Source organism: Salvia hispanica, chromosome 5, assembly GCF_023119035.1.
Source record: "Salvia hispanica cultivar TCC Black 2014 chromosome 5, UniMelb_Shisp_WGS_1.0, whole genome shotgun sequence".
NCBI classification, from domain to species: Eukaryota; Viridiplantae; Streptophyta; class Magnoliopsida; order Lamiales; family Lamiaceae; genus Salvia; species Salvia hispanica.
Window position 1 is genome coordinate 24,438,221 of NC_062969.1, and position 22,603 is coordinate 24,460,823.

The 22,603-nt window shown below is 37.3% G+C and overlaps 1 protein-coding gene across 1 annotated transcript; it reads right to left on the minus strand.

Moving 5' to 3' along the window:
• Nucleotides 1-8,003: 8,003 nt before the first annotated feature.
• Nucleotides 8,004-8,372, minus strand: LOC125189693. Its single transcript, XM_048086944.1, has one exon. The coding sequence runs from the start codon at nucleotides 8,370-8,372 to the stop codon at nucleotides 8,004-8,006; it is 369 nt and encodes a 122-aa protein (XP_047942901.1).
• Nucleotides 8,373-22,603: the final 14,231 nt, after the last annotated feature.

Below are 22,603 nucleotides of genomic sequence, written 5' to 3' on the forward strand. Positions count from 1 at the left end.
TTTGAAAGAGAGTAAATTTAATTAGTAATTAATTTAGTACAAGTACTATAAATATAATATAATAATTATATATGAAATTAATCTTAATAATCATAATTTTATAAGTAGTCCGGTCATCTATCATCGGCTAGCTTATTTTGAGTCTAGGTAATTAATTTATATTATCACTATTTATTTATAACATCATATGTACAAGGTAAAGTAATAAGTAAACGTACTAAACTAGTACCTTATACTATATTATAATGGTAATAGTAACAGATTATTAAGTTATGAAGTAGTAGCAATAATATAAAGCAATAATAACTCTTAATATTATATGGCATATTGTAATATATATATTAATAATAATAAATAATATTAATATTAATTGCTATTATTATTAGATTATATCACACATTACAATTGGAAATTATATTGATTAATAAATATTATGGAGTATAACGCTATATTTTGATATTATTAATTATTTTTAAATTCATTAGTATATTGTAGGCTCATACATTAATACACTAGTGCAATGTGGCAAGGATTTTGAGTTTTGTAAAAGAGTGAGAGACGATGGAGATTTACGGAAAATGGAAAATTTCATATTTTTAGAAGTTTTACTCTACTTTAAAGATTAAATAATTTCTAAAGTAAAAGTTAGAAACTAAGTGGCATACTGTGTTAAAATACCGATAAACATATAATTATGCAAACACCACTATATCATAGTAGTATATGAAATAATAATTATTGATTTATGAAATTATATTATAATAATTGCTGAAAACAAAAAATGAATAAACATAAGTAAATAAAAGAAATGTTAGAACTGGATTAGAGAAACGGAATAAAAAAACAATTATAATTAAACAAAAAGGGTAATAGTGTAAAGTTAATTAAGTATTAAATGAGATATTTGAATAATTAATACATATGAGATCTTAATTTACTAAATGCTATTTTATGGATATGGCCACATACTTTTTCCAAAAATAAAATCATGACCGATTTTTAATTGGATGTCATTGTCCTAAACTGTTGAATGCAAATAAGTAAGTTGGTAGGATTAACGGTTCAGAATCATCCATATGTCATTACTACTATTCATGATATCGCCCTCAATACAAACAACCCACAATGACCCATCATTGCATTACCTATGGGCCTATCGGCACCTATTTGACAACATTCCTCTACAATTAACTTTATTTAATTGATTTATTTATGTATTTTTACTTATTTATTTCAAGTTTTGCCTTTAAAACATATTTTAAATCGTAATTATATTTAGGGATGAACAAAAGTACCAAAATATTGAAATAGCTTTTATCGTATCAAAAGTAATTACTTTGTAGTATATCACATTTTCAGTAAGAAAAGATACTTTATTGATTTATTTTGGAATGATAATGGTATTAATTTTCATATAGTGTGGTATACCAAAAATATAGTATATACCAAAAATAGAAATGTTCTATTATTATGGGACAGATGAAAAAAATTAAAAGAGTTTTTCTTTTTATGAGATGAAGAAAGTAGGAGGGCTTTATATTGCTAACTATTTAAGTTACTAACTCTACTAACTCATCAATACAGTGCATTAAAAATGTCAACACATAATATCAACACATTATATTGAAGTTCAACAAAATTATATGTTGACATTTTAATATCGTCGTGTTGATATTTTTAATACACTGCATTGATGAGTTAACAAGTTAGCAACTTAAGAAAGTTAGCAATTGATCACACCCCTGAAGAAAGTATATGAGTTGAATATGTTCAGTTGTTAACGATATTAAAAATGTGTTGGTATTTTATTAATTCGAATGTTCCCTAAAGCATCCTCATCCGTGCTCCTAAATAAGAGCACGGAGGTGGGCCCGGACCCACTTTTACTCTCTGTCCTTAGGCAAGAGCACCACCCACATCCATGTTCTTCCGCAAGGATAAGCTCAAGCGTCCCATATTATTCAATTTAAATACTTCAATTACTAAATACATTTTTACAATATAAAAATACATTAAAATATAAAAATACACAATTAAATCCTAAAAAATAAAAATTACATAATTAAAATCCTAAAAAATAAAAATACATAATTAAAATCCTAGAAAATATATTAGATGAGAATTGATGAGAGAATTTAGATGAGAATTGTGTAGTGTGGTGGAAATTTTTTTGTGTTCAAGTGGGGGTATTTATAGAGGAAAATGTGAATTTTGGGGAAAAAAAATTGAAAAATAAATTAAAAGTGTGTAGAAAACGGATATAATTTATTAGGAAGTGGAAAAATATTTTTTTATTTAAAACGATTATTTTAATTAATTTTGAATTTTTGAAAAAAAAATAAAAAAATAAAATTGTCGTTGGCCAATCGCAGCCCGCCACGTAAGTCTGCTCAGCGGCACGGACGTGCTCTTATTTAAGAGCACCGCCCTGCCGCTGGCACGGACGGACAACTTACCACTGCGGATGCTCTAAGTACTTTGAGTTATTGAGCCACCTTTTGATTTTCCACATATTAGTCATATGATCGTTACAACATAGACTGCATGCATTGGGAGTGGAGGAACTTCCCATTGGCTTAGAAATGATAGTTCACTACTGGATTCAAAATCAAACACCCCTCGATGATCCTGGAAGCTGTTGCTGACTACCGGTTGTGGATCTGACATGCGTATTTCAGTGTTGCAGGGTCGAACAACGACATCAACGTTCAGTCGTCGTATCTCTTCAATGACGAGTGTGGAGTGAGGATCTGGAGGTCAGATTTGTGGCTAATGGCACGCAGTACAACAGGGCCTACTATTTAGAAGATGGGATATATCCTCGTTGGCCCGTATTTGTCAAGAAAAATCTGGCATCCGGTTGGTCCGAAGAAATCCTATTTCGCACAACGTCAAGAGGGTGCTAGGAAGGATGTTGAGCGAGCTTTTGGTGTGCTCCAAGCGCGATGGGGGCATTAAACGGTGCCCAACACGATTCTGCCACGAAAAGATGTCGTCGATATCATGTATGCATGTATCATATTGCATAACATGATAATTGATGATGAATGATCGGTTGCAGAGCGTTTGATATCGAACGATAGTGCTAGTTCAAGTCACGGTGTTGTCACCGCGCCCCTGCAGATGGGTGTACCACGTAGTAATGAATACTTGCTCCAGGCTTTCACCGATATGCACAGGGAAACAGGACATGTCCAACTCCAGGCTGATTTGGTTAAAGAGATCTGTGCACGTAGGGTAGCGGGCACATCGTGATATGCGCGGCGGTGTTGTTTGTGTGATGTCAATAATTTTCTTTGTACAATTTTCCCATTTTATTAATATGATGCACTATTTATTAGCACTAAAAATACCTGCAAGTATACAGGGTAGATCTAGTATAGTTAAAGGTCAGTACCGGATTGTCGAACACGGGGAATAAGATCACCAATTGGCTATCTTCTACTAAGCCTCTTTTACTATTTGGAGAACCAGAGAATTTTGTGAAAACAATTAAATTGATAGTAGAAAACAAATGAATGTAGCACAAACTAGAGACTGAATAAATGAGATAAGAGAATTCCAGGGATGTGCGTTCACAACTATGGTTATACAAATTCCTCCTACAATACCCTGGAACAGTCTATACTTCGATAGAACGAGTCACATAAATTCTGCCCATGCAGTACAAGCGTAGATTACTAACACTAGGGTTGGCAATCCTAGATACGTAACTCCTAGAAGCTCCCAAGACCCTTGAAAAATCCTCACTCTCAATTAACAGTGTCGTTTTAAAGAAAGTTAATTGTAGTGTCTATTAAGTGGATCTAACTCGCCAACCTCCTCTCACGATTATGAAACAAGTTATAGCAAATCAGCATCGAATGTGTCACTCAAACATGCAGTATTACAGAACAGCTTAAGGAAGAAACGAAGTGTAAACAAAATGGATATTAAATAGGAAACGGAATTGTATAAACCAAAAGTATGTTACAAACACATCCATGGAATCCTATGAATTTAGTTATGGTAGAATAATCTAAAAACATAGTTTTATGGGAAAACAATTTAAACCTAAGAACTAAAGTGATAAAACCCAAAGGTAAAATCCTATAGCCTTGATCTTCACTTGACTTCGTCTTTAACCTCTTGCACAGTGATGAACTCTCAAATATTTTCGCTCTAGAATTGTGAAGTAAAGAGTGTGTTGTTTTGAATGAAGAGGTTTAAGGGGGTATATATAGGGAGTAAGTCGAATCCTATGGAGGAAAGGAAAAGGTGCATGATGCACTTTTTATTAGCACTAAAAATACCTGCAAGTATACATGGTAGATCTAGTATAGCTAAAGGTCAGTACCGGATATCGAACACGGGGAATATAGTTGCAACTGGCTATTATGTACTAAGCGTCAAATACTATCTAGAGAAATAAGAGAAGTTTTGGGTTTTTTGAAAGTAAAAACAATTAAAAGCAATCAAACAACTAAATGCAATTAAATCACAAAGATAAAATATGAGAGATAAGAGAATTCCTTGGATGTGCGTTCACAGTTATGGTTATACGAATTCCAAACTACAATACCCTAGCACAGTTATTACTTTGATAGAACGAGTCACCTAGCTTATACTCATGCGATACAAACGTTGATTACAACATTAGGGTTGTCAATCCTAACACGTAACTCCAAAAGGCTCCTAAGACCCTTGAAAAGTCCTCACTCTCAATTAACAGTGTTGTTTTAAGGGAAGCTAACTGTAGCGTCTACTAAGTGAATCTAACTCGCTAGAACTCTGTCACAGTTATGAAGCAAGCTATATTAAATCATACACGATTGTGTCACTCAATCATGCAGCATCAAAACTACTTAGGGAAGAAACAAAGTAAAAACAAAACGGATATTAAATAGAAAAAGGAATTTGTATAACCAAAGTCGTTACTAACACATCCCTAGAATCCTATGAGTTTAGTTACACATAATTGAATAAGCTAAAAACATAGATTGAAGGGAAGACAATTTGAACATAAAACTAAAGCAAATAAAACCCGTGGGTTGAATCCTTGTCGTTCTTGATGTTCTTGAAATCCTTCTCCAACTCCTTGCACCAATGAAGTACTCTAGGTCTTGATCTCTGTGAAGTATTTTGCAATTAGAAGTTCTCTCTTTTTTATGAAGCTTGGAGCCTTATTTATAGGGAAAAGTCATGCCTTGTTGTAGAAGGAAAAAATCTCCAAAATATGGTAAAAATGGGCACAAATCTAGGGCTTCTCGGATTCGCCGCCTTTTTTCGACGGGCCGCTGCACCTTGGTCGGCGGTCGCCGCGTTGGAGTCCAGAGAGTCTGTTCCCTCGGCGGCGGACCGCCGCACATCTTCCGGCGGTCGCTGGACGAGACTTCTCTTTCAAGCACATTTTTCCGAGGTGGACCGCTGCATTGATCTGCCCGCCGGGCGCCGGTGGTCGCCGCACACATCCGCGGCGGTCGCCGGTCGCCGTCTGACTCCAGATTTCCAAACTTGGCGTTTTGGCTCCCTTTTTCGACTCATTTATGCACATTTCTCACAAAACACGTCAAAATACCAAAATAGACAAAATATGCAAATAATGGACGTGTAGAGTGACTTTGACATAAAAAACGGACTAAATAATGGTCTTAAAACAGTGCAAAATCCGAGCGTATCAGTGCGCTAATCTTGGTAAAATCTGGAGAAAATCTAATTAAATTCATGCACCGCCTTCTCGCAGTGGACCGCTGCACCTTGGCCAGCGGTCGCTGTGGATTGTCCGAAGCCTCTGTGGATTTGGGTAGGGGTCGCTGCACATCCTGCAGCGGTCGCTGCAAATTAGTCCAGTGGCTACGGGAACTTCTCGAGCGGTTGCTGCACGCGTCCCAGCGGTCGTTGGGCGTCTTCAGACTTTTCAAAGCACAACTTTCCGGAGCGGACCGCTTCAAACGCAGCGGTCGCTACGACACACGCAGCGGGCCACTGGGCTTCTTTGAACGCGCTAGAATTCCATCTTCGACTTTTTCCTATCTTTTTGGCTCAAATGTGCAAAATTCTCAAAAAACATGTCAAAATACCAAAATAGATAAAATATACGAAATATAGACATGAATCATGGTTTAGACACTAAAAACAGACCAAATAAGGGTCCTAAAATAGTGCAAAAAATCCGAGCGTATCAACTCCCCAAAACTTACATTTTTGTTTGTCCTCGAACAAAACAATAAAGACACAAATATAGACGCACAGAATGCACAAGGACTAGACGTCATCATTGCCTCAAAAGATGAAAGGGCAGTTTAAACATGCATTAACGCAATCAAATTAAGCAATGCTTATTAGTGTACTTTCATTACTAACTCGTGGAACACCTTGAATTCAAGCACTCACACGTGGAAAACTTCCAAAGATGGGAAGTGTTCTTTCTCTCACTCTCAAAGTGTATAAAGGTTAAGTGTATAGCACTCACATCATGCATCATGCAAAGTTTACCATATGCTTGCTCAAAGTCTAATCTCTCCTCTACTAGATGTGATTAAGCATCAAAAGTCCGAAAGGTGTTTCTTTTTGGTTGTGATGTAGGCTCTTTGGTAGGTGAGGAATATTTGGCTAAAAAGTTACTAAACCCAAACATAGCAAAATTGATCAATTTCTATCACATCAAACTTAGCACTCAACCAACAATTCAAATCTTAGTAAACTTAGACTTTGTCTATATTTCTTCTCACTTTCCAAATTCCTTTGATTTTTTCTTTTCTCTTTTTTTTTTTTTTTCTTTTTCACAATCTTTCTTTCCTTTCTTTTTTTTTTTCCAGATCAAGCACATACTTTTGAACTTTTCACTATTTCACAACTTGTACTTTCTCTACATTTAAGCACACTACTTTTTATACTTTTTCTCCTTATCTCTCCAATTCCTTTACAAAAGATATAGAAACTATACTATCCCAATGAATTATCCCCATTTAATTTGGCTTCAAAAGAAAAGGCTTAAAGGCTCAAAATTGGCTCCAAAGGGAAAATTTTGAACTTTTGAGAGGGTCGAAAATTTGGGTATAAGAGTAGGCTAGAAAAGATGGCCTATCATCCTCCTAAATCAACTTAAACACTATGTAGACTTAGGCAGACTAGGAGCAAGTTCTAGAAACATATACATGAATACAGATAAATCACACAAGAAAGAAATTAAAAGCTCAAATCTCACAAAGTAACAAGCATGATTCAAGGCGAACAATTAATTCACTACTTATGCACCTTTTTACCAAACCATCAAATCAAAACGTTAAACCATACTTACACATAGATGGAATGTAATATCATCGGCAACTCGGTCTAAAGTGTGTCCCTTAGCATGCGTGTTTCTAAGTTCTTCATGTTAAGTTCACGACACTTTTCAAGGTTTTTCACAATGATTCATATTCGGGTTTTATTTCAAAACAAAGAGCAAAAATAGAAACAAAAACTAAGACAAAAAAAAACCCTTAAACTCACGGTCCACAACTTCATCTCCCTAAACTTATTTACAACAAAGTGTAAAATAAGTTTGTAGAGTCGGTAGGGACGTGAGTAAACTAGAAAGCAAAAAAGATACCTTGAAATTTTCGAACGGGGCGAGAATTCAAAAAATCGCGCTGGAAACTATAGATGGGCAGCGGTCGCTGGGAGCTCTGCAGCGGTCGTTGCGGACGAGTCAGCCCTTTCCAGTGCATGGCCAGCGGGCCGCTGCGAGCTGTGCAGCGGTCGCTGGCGGGAGTCCAGAAACTTGCGAAAAATTTCATGGCTTAAAAACGAAAATTTAAGACAAAAATAGCCAAAAACTTAATCAAAATTTGTCAAAAACATTGTTGGGTTGCCTCCCAACAAGCGCCTTTGTTTTAAAGTCGTTGGCTCTACTTCTTCCTATTTTAGTCCTTTCGGGGTTCTTCCAAGTCAACTTCCTCCTCCAACACCTTGTCCGTACTATAGTATTTCTTCACACGGTGCCATTTGCTTGGAACAGCTTACCATCTGGGCCCAACAATTCAACTGTCATAAATCTTCTTGATCATGTAACGGCCGGTCCACTTGGACTTCAACTTGCCCCAAAGTGAGAGGCGTGAATTGTGTAACAAAATAACATCCCCCAAAGTGAGCTCTCGCGGACTGATCATCCGGTCATGGTACACTTTCATCCTTTCCTTGTAGGTGGACGAGCTATCGTATGCTTCCATCTCATTTAGGAAGAGACGTCTTTCCTCGCCAGCCTTGTGGAAATCATGATTCAATTTCTTAATCGCCCAATAAGACCTGTACTTCATCTCAAAAGGCAAATGACATGACTTCCCAAAGACTAATTGGTAAGGCAACATACCTATAGGAGTCTTGTAGACAGTGCGATATGCCCACAACATATCATCCAAACGGAATGCTCAATCTTTCCTATTAGTACTCATTGTTTTCTGTAAGACATATTTAATCTCCCTATTGGCAAGCTCGGTCTGCCCATTTGCTTGAGGGTGATATTGTCACGACCGTAGCTGATTAAGGATAATCTAGCTCGGGGTACCGTGACTAGGGGGGATAGAAGAAGAGGGGGAAAGAAGTGGGGGAAATGAGAAGAATAAAAGCCAAACGATACTTTAATATTAAAGCTGAAATGCAGGAAACAGTATTTAACACAAGATACGCACGATCATGCAGACTCGAGCGATTGTTCGTACATATTCAAATTAAAGAGGTCTTTAAACAAAATAGAATATATCAGAGTCTTAGATAAAAGAAACGTTGCCTTTAAAAAGGCACCGCGGAAGCAAAAGAACTCGGTTCCATGTATGGAGACATGAACCTCCGAGAGTTTATTCTTGGTGGATCAACAGCACTCACTTCACCCCGCCACCGCTCAACCTGCACATTTAGAAATACATGCAGGGCTGAGTACAAAAAGTACTCAGTGAACACATTGCCGAAATATACACATATACATTTGAAAAATTATTGTCAAGCAATTATCACAGTAACACTCGAGGTTTTATTTAAAAATCCGAGCGTACTAAAAATATTCCCATTGGGCCCTTTTCCTGTACTTAGCCATATCTGATCATCTTGTGCCGTAGAGATGGTGTTCTCTCACGGTTACATCAACATTTTTGTGCCGGGAAGGTGGCCACCTTCCTCGGTCACCAGACCTGCCCTCTGGCCATAGGTCTCCTGTGTACACTAGTCCAAGTAGGGACACCACCCTCACTTGGACCCGAATTCGATTCACAAATCACTTGGCCTCACGCCAAAGTAAACAACAGATAGGCATCATACAAAACATTTATGGCAAGACAACATCATTTGAAAATGAGCGACGAACATAAGTTCGAGTTTTCAAAATCATTTGAAAATAACTTTATTTTTATCCACATTAGTATGTAGGATAGAAAAGTTCACCTCGTACGCTTCCCGAGATTTTTAGGCGTTAAATCCTTGCTTCTCGGTGTTACACTCCTCGCGAGTTCTCCCCCCCTTTTTTTTTTGAAAAAAAAAAAATAAATCGGGCTCTTAAATTTTTAAAAAAATGTAGAAATTTGAGAATGCACCTAACACCATATGTTCCTTCTATTAAATTCCACATCATAATAATTTGGCATATGTCCAGTTCACGTATTTAAGCTAGATTTTCACTAAGAGAAACTATACTTATTTAATTAATATGCATAAAAGTTTAGTTGTACTCAACATAGGCCTTTTTTTTCAAAAAAAAAACTAAAACCCTTTCGTTAAGAGCTATTAAATAAGTTTACGGAAGAGTTTCTGGGATCATTTCACTACAACCAACTTATTCCCTATTTTATTACTTCAAGGGCCAAGACAAATAAATAAAAGAGACCCATATAAAAAGGCTTTCCCTTTCCTCCTTCATCACTAAATCCCTAAATCACTCCACAAAATGGAACGACTCCCTCTTCATCTCACATCCGCCGCCGTCACTTCCAGCACTGCAGTCCGCCGCCGTCGCCGGCGGAGGCTTCTCCCTCTCTCTCTCTCCTCTCTTCTCTCCCTCTCTGCCTACTCCACACCGCCGCCGTCTCCGCAGCGAGCGCGCAGCCACCACTACCGCCGTCATCTCCAGATCTCCTTCTCGTTCAGGTCAGCCGCCACCACGGAGGCTGCTGTCGCCTCGCGCAGCCCCATCCACCGTCGCCTTCTCCTCCGAATGCATTGCTGCCGCCGCTGTGCATGCACAAGAGTCAGTGATGGTCTCTTATCTTCTACTTATCTTTTACTCCATTCTGGAATCCGGATTTGGGTTTGATCTTCTATCAAATCTATTAAAGATTTTTATTACTATTTTACTTATCTTACCCCTTCCAGTTTCTATTGTAGGAACAACTCTTGGCAAGAGTCAGTGATGGTCTCTCGTCAACCTACCAAATTTCCTTGCCAAAATATACCTCAATTATGGAACGGTTGTCGAGGGTAGCATGTCTCAAATCTAATGTAATAGAATAGGATTTTGGTATTAGGCTTTTATCGAGCTTCTCGCGTATGTATTGGACAAACTTCTTTATAAAACTTCTTTCTTTGAGTATAGAACAAATGCTCGTCGGGGAAGTCCTCATTGATTTCTCGTGATAAATCTTCTCCTTCTACCGGGTGCTCTAACCGGGACAAATGATCTGCTACTACATTCTCGTATCCTTTTCTGTCCCTAATCTCTACATCAAATTCTTGGAGTAGTAAGATCAAGCGGATTAGCCTTGGCTTTGCCTCCTTCTTTGCGAACAAGTGACGAATAGCTGGATGGTCAGTGTAAACTATAGTCTTTGTTCCAACGAGATAAGCCCTAAACTTGTCAAAAGAATAAACTATAGCAAGCATCTCCCTTCTGTGGTCGTATAATTTGCTTGTGCAGAATCGAGGGTTCTACTAGCATAGTAAATGACCCTAAAAATCTTATCCATCTTCTGCCCCAAAGCGAACCCAACAGCTACATCGCTTGCATCACATATGATCTCAAATGGTTGGCTCCAATCTGGGGTAATGAGGATAGGTGCGCTCACTAAGGCCTTCTTCAACTCCTCATATGCCTGCAAACAATCAGACGTTAAATTAAATTTCACATCTTTTTCAAGTAATTTACAAAGAGGCTTTGAGATTTTCGAGAAGTCCTTGATAAATCTTCTATAGAACCCTGTGTGTCCCAAGAATCTTCTCACGGCCTTTTCGCTGGACGGGGGTGGCAATCTCTCAATGGCTGCAATCTTGGCTCGATCAACTTCTATCCCTGCAAATGATACTTTGTGTCCCAGAACAATACCTTCTTTTACCATGAAATGACATTTCTCCCAATTAAGAACAAGGTTAGTCTCGACACATCTTTGTAAAACCATAGCAAAATTTTCAAGACAGTGATCATAAGTTTTGCCAAACACAGAGAAATCGTCCATAAAGACTTCCATTACCCTTTCAATCAAGTCATGAAAAATTGCCATCATGCATCTCTGGAAAGTAGCAGGAGCATTACAAAGACCAAAAAACATCTTCCTATAAGCATATATCCCATATGGGCAAGTAAAGGCAGACTTATGTTGATCTTCAGGAGCGTTCGCTATTTGATTTTAACCAGAATAACCATCTAGGAAACAGTAATAATCGTATCCCCCTAATCTATCAAGCATTTGGTCAATAAATGGCAAGGGAAAATGATCTTTCCTAGTGGCTACATTTAACATCCTATAATCAATGCAAACTCTCCAACCTGTGGCTACTCTCGTGGCAATCATCTCACCATCCTTTCCGGGCACAACAGTCATCCCCCCCTTCTTAGCTACTACCTGCATAGGACTAACCATTCACTGTCTGATATAGCATAGATAATTCCTGCATCTAACATTTTAATTACTTCTTTTCTCACTACATCTTGCATGATTGGATTAAGCCTACGTTGGTTTTGCACACGGGGTCTATGCCCTTCCTCAAGAAGGATCCTATGCATGCATGTGGTTGGGCTAATCCCTTTTAAATCGCTAATGGACCATCCTATGGCAGACCTATACTTGTTCAAAACACATAGCAGCTTATCACATTTCTCATTACTCAAGGCAGCGGACACAACAACATGGTAAGTGCTATCTGGCCTTACAAATGCGTACCTGAGATGTTCGGGGAGCGGTTTCAATTCCACCTTAGGCGGTCCTCGTAGTTTCCCTATAGCCTTCTTCATCTCCTCCTCTTCCTCGGGAGTTCGCAAGGGCAAGAATGTATTCCCAAACAGAGGGATCCTTTCGGGAAGTACCTCAAGCTCTGCAACCATAGCACACACATTAGTGTCACATGAAGAAGAATCAGTAGAAGGCGTGAAAGTATTCACTAGACACGATTCTAAAGTATCCTGATTCCGATGATAGGTGACTTCCACTTCTCCCACGCAATCCGTGACTACTTGGATGATATTGCACTCTTGATAGCCCTCTGCTCCTTCCTTTCCATGAAACTTCAGGCCGTTATAAATGTTGAAGGTGATGCTTTCGTCATGTAGCCGCAACGTCAGCTCCCCATTTTGAACATCTATCATGGCCCCTCCAGTTGCTAAGAATGGTCTTCCTAGTATCAAGGGCACCTTCTTGTCTTCCTGTATGTCCAACACTACAAAATCAGTGGGAAAAATGAATTCACCAACTCTTACCAAAACATCCTCGACGATCCCCCTTGGTGTTGTTGTTATTCTATCTGCCATCTGTAGGGTGATCAAAGTGGGGCGGAGATTATCAATATCGAGCTTCCTGTAAAAAGATAAAGGCATTAAATTAATACTTGCTCTCAAATCACATAATGCCTTACCTTCTACATTGTTCCCCAAAACACAAGATAAAGTAAAACTCCCTGGATCCTTGTGCTTGGTTGGTAGCACTTTCTGCAGTATAGCACTGCAGTTTTTCGTAAGGTTCACAGTCTCGTACTTCCCCCACTTTCTTTTCTTAGCCACCACATCCTTCAAGAATTTAGCATAGTTCGGCATCTGTTGCAGTGCTTCCACCAATGGAATGTTAATGTGGACTTTGCTTATTGCCTCCAAAAACTTGTTGAATTGGGCATCCAACTTTTTGCTCTTCAATCTCTGGGGATATGGGATGACGGGAATACTGGGTCAGCGGATTGAGTCTCGGGTAGTGGACCACTACGAAGTGGTGCAGCGGTCGCTGGCGATGTGTCGGTCTTACTGTCCAGATCTGATCCAGCGGTCTGAAGGATTTCTAGCGAGCCGCTGTGAGGTGGTGCAGCGGTCGCTGGCAGCTGATCAGCGGCCGGCCTCAGGTTGATTGGCCCCTTTTCTTTCTCCTTTATCCCCCTTCCTAGATCCGAAGCTTCCGGAGGTTGATATGTGGTCCCACTTCGAAGTTGCACAGCATGGCACTTTACTTTAGGATTGATCTCTGGTAGACTCGGAAGCGTTCCTTGTTAGGTTTGGTATACTGAAAAGCATGTTTCGAGCAAGTTTCGCTCGAATAGAATCTTGCTTGTATACGTAAAACTCTATAATCCACTTTTAACCCAATTCGGTATTATTCGAGCAGTTTCGCACGAATAGAATCATGTCCTCAAGAAGAGCTCGAACAAGGTTTTATTATTCGAAAACTGGCCAGTTGGAGTTTTATCGCTCTATGAATAATAAATAAATGTTTCTTGCTAAGTCTACTCTTGGAATTAATAAGATATTAATTAATTAAGTCCTTACATTAATTAATTAATGGACATTTATATCTTAAGCGCGGAAAATAAATAATAAACAACGGAAACCCGAATTACTTGTAATTTCGGATTTGGATGGGGAGAGTTCAATATTACTTCTGTAGTGGCTGCTCGTAATATTCCAATTATAACTTATATTAAATTGTGGGTTCAATTTAATTAGTAAAAAGCTAATTGGGGGAGCCCATATCCAAAACCTTCCATAGATCTCTGTCTGGGCCCAAAAGGAACTTAATATAAATAGGAGAATAAAGGAGACATAAATCATTCATTATTATTACCCATATTTTTCGTCTCCCTCTACCTAGAGGAGTTCGAATTTCTCTCCTAATTGGAGAAGGATTTCTTCTGTCTTCTTTATTCGAGTCCTAGTATTTTGATAAGACCAGCCCATCCTGATATCGAGATACAGTTCGGGAACCAGAGAGAAGATCCGTGGTCTAGTATTGAAGATCATCGTGGAGAAGGCGCGAGCAATCGACGATTCTTTGGAGAATCAAATCGGTAACTCTAAACCATAGAATTCATGTTTTAGGATTTACTTTCTTTGATCATGAATTATTTGCGTTCTAGCATGCAATTATCTGTTTAACATGTGAATTGATTAATCGCATAATCGGTCAAATAGATCCGTATCTGATTTATTTGTTTTGTACAAGTCTTCCGCTGTGCAAGGGGCACCAAACTCCAACAATTGGTATCAGAGCCAATTTTTGGCTCTGATTATGTGGATTAATTTCATGTTATATGAATTGCTTGAATGCATGGGTTTCTCCGTCGGTGATAATTGCATGGACGTGTTTGTCGTTTTATTTGATTTTGAAACGAAGAACGACACTGTTTGTTTAATTCAATTTCTAGTATGCAATGTTTGAGAAAGTCTAACGATTAAAAGAGTGCGCCGTTTTTTGTGGTTTTGACTTTTCTTGGACGGTTGAAACAATTCCCAAACATGTAGTCATTGCTCTAAGTATTGATTACGTAAATTGAAATTCCGAACTCAATATATGACGGGTCGGAACGGAGCGTGTTCGCTGCGATGCAGCGATGATACAGCAGGGGCGCCAGGTCAGCCGCGGAGAATCAGCGGCGGAGCAGTGGCTGCGACGCAGAAACAGCACGAACAGCAGCGACAGTCCGTTTGTGACAGCGGCGGCGACCGGACTTCAGGCTGCCCAAGCTGTCAGGCTGGGCTGTCTCGACGGGTCGCTGGCAGCAACGGTGATGACGCAGCAGCAGTTTCGTGTTGGGGCAGCAGCAGCTGCGTAGACGACGTCACACAAGTGACGACGCAGCAGCAGCGCCGGAGACGTCACAGCACCAATGATGACGCAGCAGCGCGACGCAGAACAGCAGCGGGTCGCGATTCGAGTGGGAGCCCTTTGTGGGAAGTTCCCGGACTCGAGAGGCGAATGCGATCTGGCCAGAAACGTGGCAGCGGCCATGGATTCAGTGAGAGTCCAGCCGAGCCATGCAAGGTTCGGTCAAAGTTCGCTTTCCAAATTTGATTAGGATTTCAAATCCTTGGATTCAATTTTGGAAATAATTCTAAATTAATTTGGAAATAAGATTTGAATATATCTTTTGTGGATTTTATATATTATATGAGATTTAATTTATGAATTAAATCATGGATTAAATAGATTTTATCCTTATTTTATGGATTTGTAGGGATTTAATTCCTAGATGAATCCTAGTTAAATTTGGATAATGACAATCTAATTTTATTTATATCCTATGGATTAATGTGGATTCATCTTAGACGAATCCTAGTTGGATTTAAATAATGATAATATTATTTTATTCTTATCCTATGAGTTTATATGAATTTATTCATAGATAAATTCTAGATGGATTTGGATAGTGATAATATAATATTTTATTCTCATCTTATAGATTTATATAGATTTATTCCTAGATAAATCTTGGATAGATTTGAATAATAATAATATAATATTATCTTATTCTATGGATTTGTATGGATTTATTCCAAGATAAATCCTAGATGAATTAGGATAAACATTTATATTAATTTATTTTATCCTATAGATTTGAATAGATTTAATTCTATTAAGACAAATCTTAGATGGATTAAAATAAGTATTAATCCAATTTATCCTTATCCTTTGGATTTATATCCTAGATAGATTAGGATAAAGATGATATATAAGAAATCCTTATTTAATTGGATTTAGATAAATTTATTTATCTAAGAAATCCTAAGAAATGTTTGATATATTCTGGATGTCTATTCTAAATAGAATTAGATTTGTATAAATCTTGGTTGATAGGATTTTATTTTTATCTTATGGATAATGGTGGAATTGTTTCTATCTGGTAATATCCTAGTACGATTTAAATAATGATAATCATAGATCAACGTTATCTTGAATTGTAGGATATGATTTTATTGAAATAAAATCTAGAATAATCCTAAATGGGTTTATATAGTACATACTATCTTGATAAATCCTAAATGAATTGGATAAACATTATCCAAGATAAAACTTAATTATTTAATTGATTCTCCCTTGATTAGATTAAATAATTGTCCTTAATTATCCTGAGTGTTTAAAATGTCATGCATTAAATAGATTTATCTGTTTATTTGGTGTTTATCTATTTTAAGTGGATTATCTGCTTTATCTGCTTATGTGATAATTATGCAAAAACCATACAAAATATCTAAGTGATGATTACAACAAGTGCGTTGTATACGGTCTCCATCGGTTGGTGAAGCTGCCAAATTTTGTGAAGCTGATTTTCTAATAATATAGAATGAACTAGAAAGTGGTTCCCAATATTATTGCCACCTGCAGAGTGGGGACAATAATCCTAAGGAACTGCGAGTTTCAGGGTTCAATCAGAATTTATGAGATAGCTTGGTTTTGTTGTCAGCACATGAACATTGTTATGGGAGTGTGTTGTAGAAATAAAATTCTGTAATGCTAAATCTGATGGTCCTGCTTAGGCAACATTAGGCGTATTAACCTCCAAAGGAGGATACAATTTAATGCGTCGGTGTTGTGACCAGTAAAATTGTCAAAATTTTAATGCGTATTAACCTCCAAAGGAGGATACAATTTATTAATTTTGTTGTTGTAAGATACATAATTGTTTTGTGGTTATTTGTGATTATGTATTGAGCATGAGTATGTGATAATAAGTTTATTTGCCAAATCTTCATTATGTCATTTAATATTTGTCTGCGATCCTTAAAGAAAGAAAACTCGAATGCCTAAATTATGTAGACCGGAAACGAAAATGGATAAGATTCTCATCGCTGAAAGCTTGGAGTTTATACTCAATGATTCATGTCCTCCATTTCCTCGACATAATTCCACGAAGAATGTTCGAGAATGCATTATGCATGTACTTGACAAGCTCTTTGAGGAATAAGGTCAAGCTATTTTCCTTTAAGTAGCTCGACAAGTCTTGGTTAATGACGATGAAAGATGGATATCAATAGAATCTGTCAAGATGATTCGATTGGAATATCCTAGAGTGACAGAATGTTTTGAGGATCTTTTGATCACTCAAATAGTTTCTGACACAAGTCATCGCCTAAAGTAACAAGAAATGACTACAAGAAGGTTTAACTGAAAAGTAGAAAATCTTCAGAATAATAGTCGTTATGTTACTGTTAGAGCAAAGTAACATGATAGATGACAAATTCATAAAGGCTACATTTTTTAAGTCCTAGTTCATTTGAACAAAAGACTAGATGTGGAAATGGGAGAGCCTGAATTGTCATCAAAGTTTGTTTAAAGCGAGAAAAGATGCTTTGTGAGTTGGATTGACCTATTTTATAGAAGGACAATGACTTACATGACAATGCAACTTCTAAGTAAGAGATCTTGATCCAGTTAGGTTTTTGTTGCAGTGGGAGCTATTAATGCTCAACTATTGTTTTATGGTTGATGCTTAAGGCATCATAGTATTAAAATAATATAAGTGCGACAAGGTTGAGTATTCAACAACACATCAACTTCTTAATCATTGAATGATAAAGTATTTATGGCTCTTAGCCTTAAGGCCAAGAAAATACTTAGAAATTGTTCGAACTGATCTAGACTATCAAGATTTTAACATTTCGTTAAATAGCTTGAGAGTTGAGAAAGTCTATTTGATGCACTATGAGTTAGAATCATTTGATTTTTCAAGAGATTCAGAATACTTATAGAAGTGCAACATAGAAAGACTAGCAAGTCTCAATGGTTTACACCATAAGGAGACGAGCAAAGGGTTATGATCAGTAGTGGGAGTCTAATCTCCATTAACGAATCCAAGCATTCATCTAATGAATGGGATAGTTATGTAAGAAGGAATCTAAGTCTTTCTAAGACAAGTTTGATTAAGTGATGAGTTGTACTCATTAAAATCTTATCATTGATGGGATAAACATTAAAGAAACTACCAACATCAGTACCTTCTACAAAACACGAGTTGTGGACTAGAGCGTCTCTAGTCTAGCACATCTCAAGGTGTAATGTTGTTCCAACACATGTTGGAAAAGTGTCCAAGAAATTGGAGTTGAGTACTGAGGCATGTTTTAAGGTTTTTCCCAAATGATGTAAGGTTATAAGTTCTGTAATCTTCAAAGATATAATTCTTGTATGAAGATCTAGAGATGAACTACAAGCCTAACAGCGTGATAACTCTCAAAATAAAGAGAGAGATATCGGATTTTCCACATTACCAAGAAGTCATACCATTAGAAACTTTTGCACTAATAAAATCAACTTCAGTACCTAAGATTGTAAGAATCATATCGTAGTGGGAGCGTTCCACTGGAACACAACAAGTTCATGGGTCTAAGAGTGTCGTAAGACTCAGTCTTAGATCAACTTGAACATAATCCCTTTAACTACAATGTAGTATTGGTTCATTTGGATATTCATCCTTGAAAAGGTGATAGATTTCAAACTACAATCTAAGATAGACAACATGTTTTACAAGACTTGCAAAACTACCTATAGGTTGTGTCAGTCAGTGGGAGCTAGTATATTTGCAAGTGTAAATATGGATCTCAAAAGGCTAGACAATGACAATGGGTTATGCCCAAAGAGAATTATCTTCTCGCTATCGTTGTGCCAGGATTTATTTGATCCTATTGTCTATTAGAACTTACATAAATTAGAATGTATGTATTATGATTGTCAAGACAGCCTTCTATAAATAGAAGTCTTGAGGAAATCATCTACTAGAACATTCTAATGGATATGTAATTAAGGGCAAGAAACGCATGATTGGAAGCTTATAAAGACCTTCGTGGTCTTAGGCAAGCATCTAAATCAGAGTATATGTGTTTTATCAAAATTGTCAAATGTCTGGAATTTGACTTTTGCCCATTGCAGTGCTGTAAGCACTAGGAAGTTGAAAGTGCATTAAATGTGGTATTATTGGTACTCTACGATGATGAAATCTACAAAAGTTGCAAACAACTAAGATTGACATCTAGCGTAGGAAACTGGTTGTCTACCCAGTTTAAGATAAATGATTTAAGAGAAACTAATTACATTCTTAGCATCTAAGTCCTTTTAAGATGCTAGAAAGAATGTTGAGATTCTCTTAGGAATCCTATATCTACACATTGCTTGGAACATTTAAGCATTAGAAATTCCATGAAAAGGTTTATACCTCTCAAGATGGAATTGTCTTGTCTCTAGTCAAGTGTCGTTTGACGCTTAGTGAGATTAAGAATAATGAGACTAGTGTTGGAGATAGATGTCTCATATATGCTATAATGTGTACTAAGTTTGATATTAGTTGTGCTTATGCATTGCAAGTATATATCATATTAACCATGGCAAAGGATTTTGATTGAGGTAATGAATATACCCTAGTGCTTGAGAAAGACTAGTAACTATATTCTAGTTTACCAGTCATTCATGTAATGTCCTTGGGGTTACACTGTCTTAGTTTTATGACTAATCAGTGATCGAGTAAGTCATCCTCTGAATATGTGTTTAATTTAGGAATATCTTCCTAATAGCTTTAATCGTAAGTTTGAGTATGCCTATGAGTATTATTTTAAATTACTCTAGTGAAGGCTAACTCAAGGGACACACGAGTTTATTAAGCTAAGCAATCACATATGGGGATGAAATTAATTAAAGATCAAGTACGCAGCAAAGACATTATGGTGAAAAAGATATTATCAGAGAACAACCAAGCAGATTTTTCTTTCACCTTGTGAAATGAATGGTAGTTCGATATATCTAGTATCAATACCTGCTTTGTGTATAAGTGGGAGAGTTTTTGGCAGTGGGTATACTCGAAAGCATGTTTTGAGTATAAGTGGGAGATTGTTAGGTTTGGTATACTGAAAAGCATGTTTCGAGCAAGTTTCGCTCGAATAGAATCTTGCTTGTATACGTAAAACTCTATAATCCACTTTTAACCCGATTCAGTATTATTCGAGCAGTTTCGCACGAATAGAATCAGTATATTATTACATTGTATTTGCTTGTGCATTTATAAGATGTTTTATAAACATTTAAATGCATAAGAAGTAAACAAAGTCTAAGTCTTTTGCTTAGTAGACCGGTTGTGGGCGTCGTCCACTTTAAGGTAACACGGTCAGATCTATGCAATGCTTTGCAAAAGAAAAAGAAGAATTTCACAACCTAGATAGGCTTTGGCTACCTATCGTGAAAGGTTGCAATGTCAGTCCGCATATTTCTAAGCCTTACTGAAATAAGATGACATTGGTGTGGTATAGCACTGAACGGATCTAACAGCAAGACGTGTCTTTATGCTATCTACTGAAAGACTAGGTCTTGATAAAATATTATTTCTTAATCTACATATGTTAGTATTGAGCATACGGTATTGATTATGCACTACTTTGACTTATCAAATGGTGCGGGTTTTTCGCAACCCAATAATCCCGATATATTGGGTAGTGGTGATTAATATCTAGCGGTGCTAGGATTGCTATTATGTTGAAACGTGCGCGAGTTGAGTCTCGTTTGATAATGTCCTCAAGAGGAGCTCGAACAAGGTTTTATTATTCGGAAAACTGGCCAGTTGGAGTTTTATCGCTCTATGAATAATAAATAAATGTTTCTTGCTAAGTCCACTCTTGGAATTAATAAGATATTAATTAATTAAGTCCGTAGCAGACATTAATTAATTAATGGACATTTATATCTTAAGCGCGGGAAATAAATAATAAACAACGGAAACCCGGATTACTTGTAATTTCGAATTTGGATGGGGAGAGTTCAATATTACTTCTGTAGTGGCTGCTCGTAATATTCCAATTATAACTTATATTAAATTGTGGGTTCAATTTAATTAGTAAAAAGCTAATTGGGGGAGCCCATATCCAAAACCTTCCATAGATCCCCGTCTGGGCCCAAAAGGAACTTAATATAAATAGGAGAATAAAGGAGACAGAAAATCATTCATTATTATTACCCTTATTTTTCGTCTCCCTCTACCTAGAGGAGTTCGAATTTCTCTCCTAATTGGAGAAGGATTTCTTCTGTCTTCTTTATTCGAGTCCTAGTATTTTGATAAGACCAACCCACCCTGATATCGAGATACAGTTCGGGAACCAGAGAGAAGATTCGTGGTCTAGTATTGAAGATCATCGTGGAGAAGGCGCGAGCAATCGACGATTCTTTGGAGAATAAATCGGTAACTCTAAACCGTAGAATTCATGTTTTAGGATTTACTTTCTTTGAGCATGAATTATTTGCGTTATAGCATGCAATTATCTATTTAACATGTGAATTGATTAACCGCATAATCGGTCAAATAGATCCGTATCTGATTTATTTGTTTTGTACAAATCTTCCGCTGTGCAAGGGGCACCAAACCCCAGCATTCCTGGCATGTGCCTGCTCCCTATTGCCGTAGCTAATGCCCCCATGTGGAGCTCCAACTCCCCCACTTGCACGGTTAAGGTTGTCAGCCCTTTCTCCAATAGACTTGTGTTCCTTTTCAGATTGAGCAACCATTGGTCTGTCACTTTCTTTTTTTCCTCGATCTCGATGATGATCACTTCCAATATTTCTTCCCATTTGGAGGAGGTTTGCTCCTTCATTCCTACACAAATTTCTACATTATCTTCTATATAAGGATCTTGTGCGTCATATGAGACATTAGAGCAGTCTGGGTCATAATATGATCCCCCTTGATCGGGGTTGTAGTATTCCGCCCAACTGCTCTTCAGGGTATGGACTCTTCATTCCTGTGAAGAGGTCCATTAAATTAAAAAGAAAAAGAAAAATAAAAAGAAAGCAGTGAAATCCAAAGTAGTAAAATCGTCCTTTGGAAGATATCAATCACAAAGTCAAATTATTCCCCGGCAACGGCGCCAAAAACTTGATGCACTATTTATTAGCACTAAAAATACCTGCAAGTATACAGGATAGATCTAGTATAGCTAAAAGTTCAGTACCGGATTGTTGAACACGGGGAATAAGATCACCAATTGGCTATCTTCTACTAAGCCTCTTTTACTATTTGGAGAACCATAGAATTTTGTGAAAACAATTAAATTGATAGTAGAAAACAAATGAATGTAGCACAAACTAAAGATTGAATAAATGAGATAAGAGAATTCCAGGGATGTGCGTTCACAACTATGGTTATACAAATTCCTCCTATAATACCCTAGCACGGTCTATACTTCGATAGGACGAGTCACATAAGTTCTGCCCATGCAGTACAAGCGTAGATTACTAACACTAGGGTTGTCAATCCTAGATACGTAACTCCTAGAAGCTCCTAAGACCCTTGAAAAGTCCTCACTCACAATTAACAGTACCGTTTTAAGGGAAGCTAATTGTAGTGTCTATTAAGTAGATCTAACTCGCCAACCTCCTCCCACGATTATGTAGCAAGTTATAGCAAATCAACATCGAATGTGTCACTCAAACAGTATTAAGGA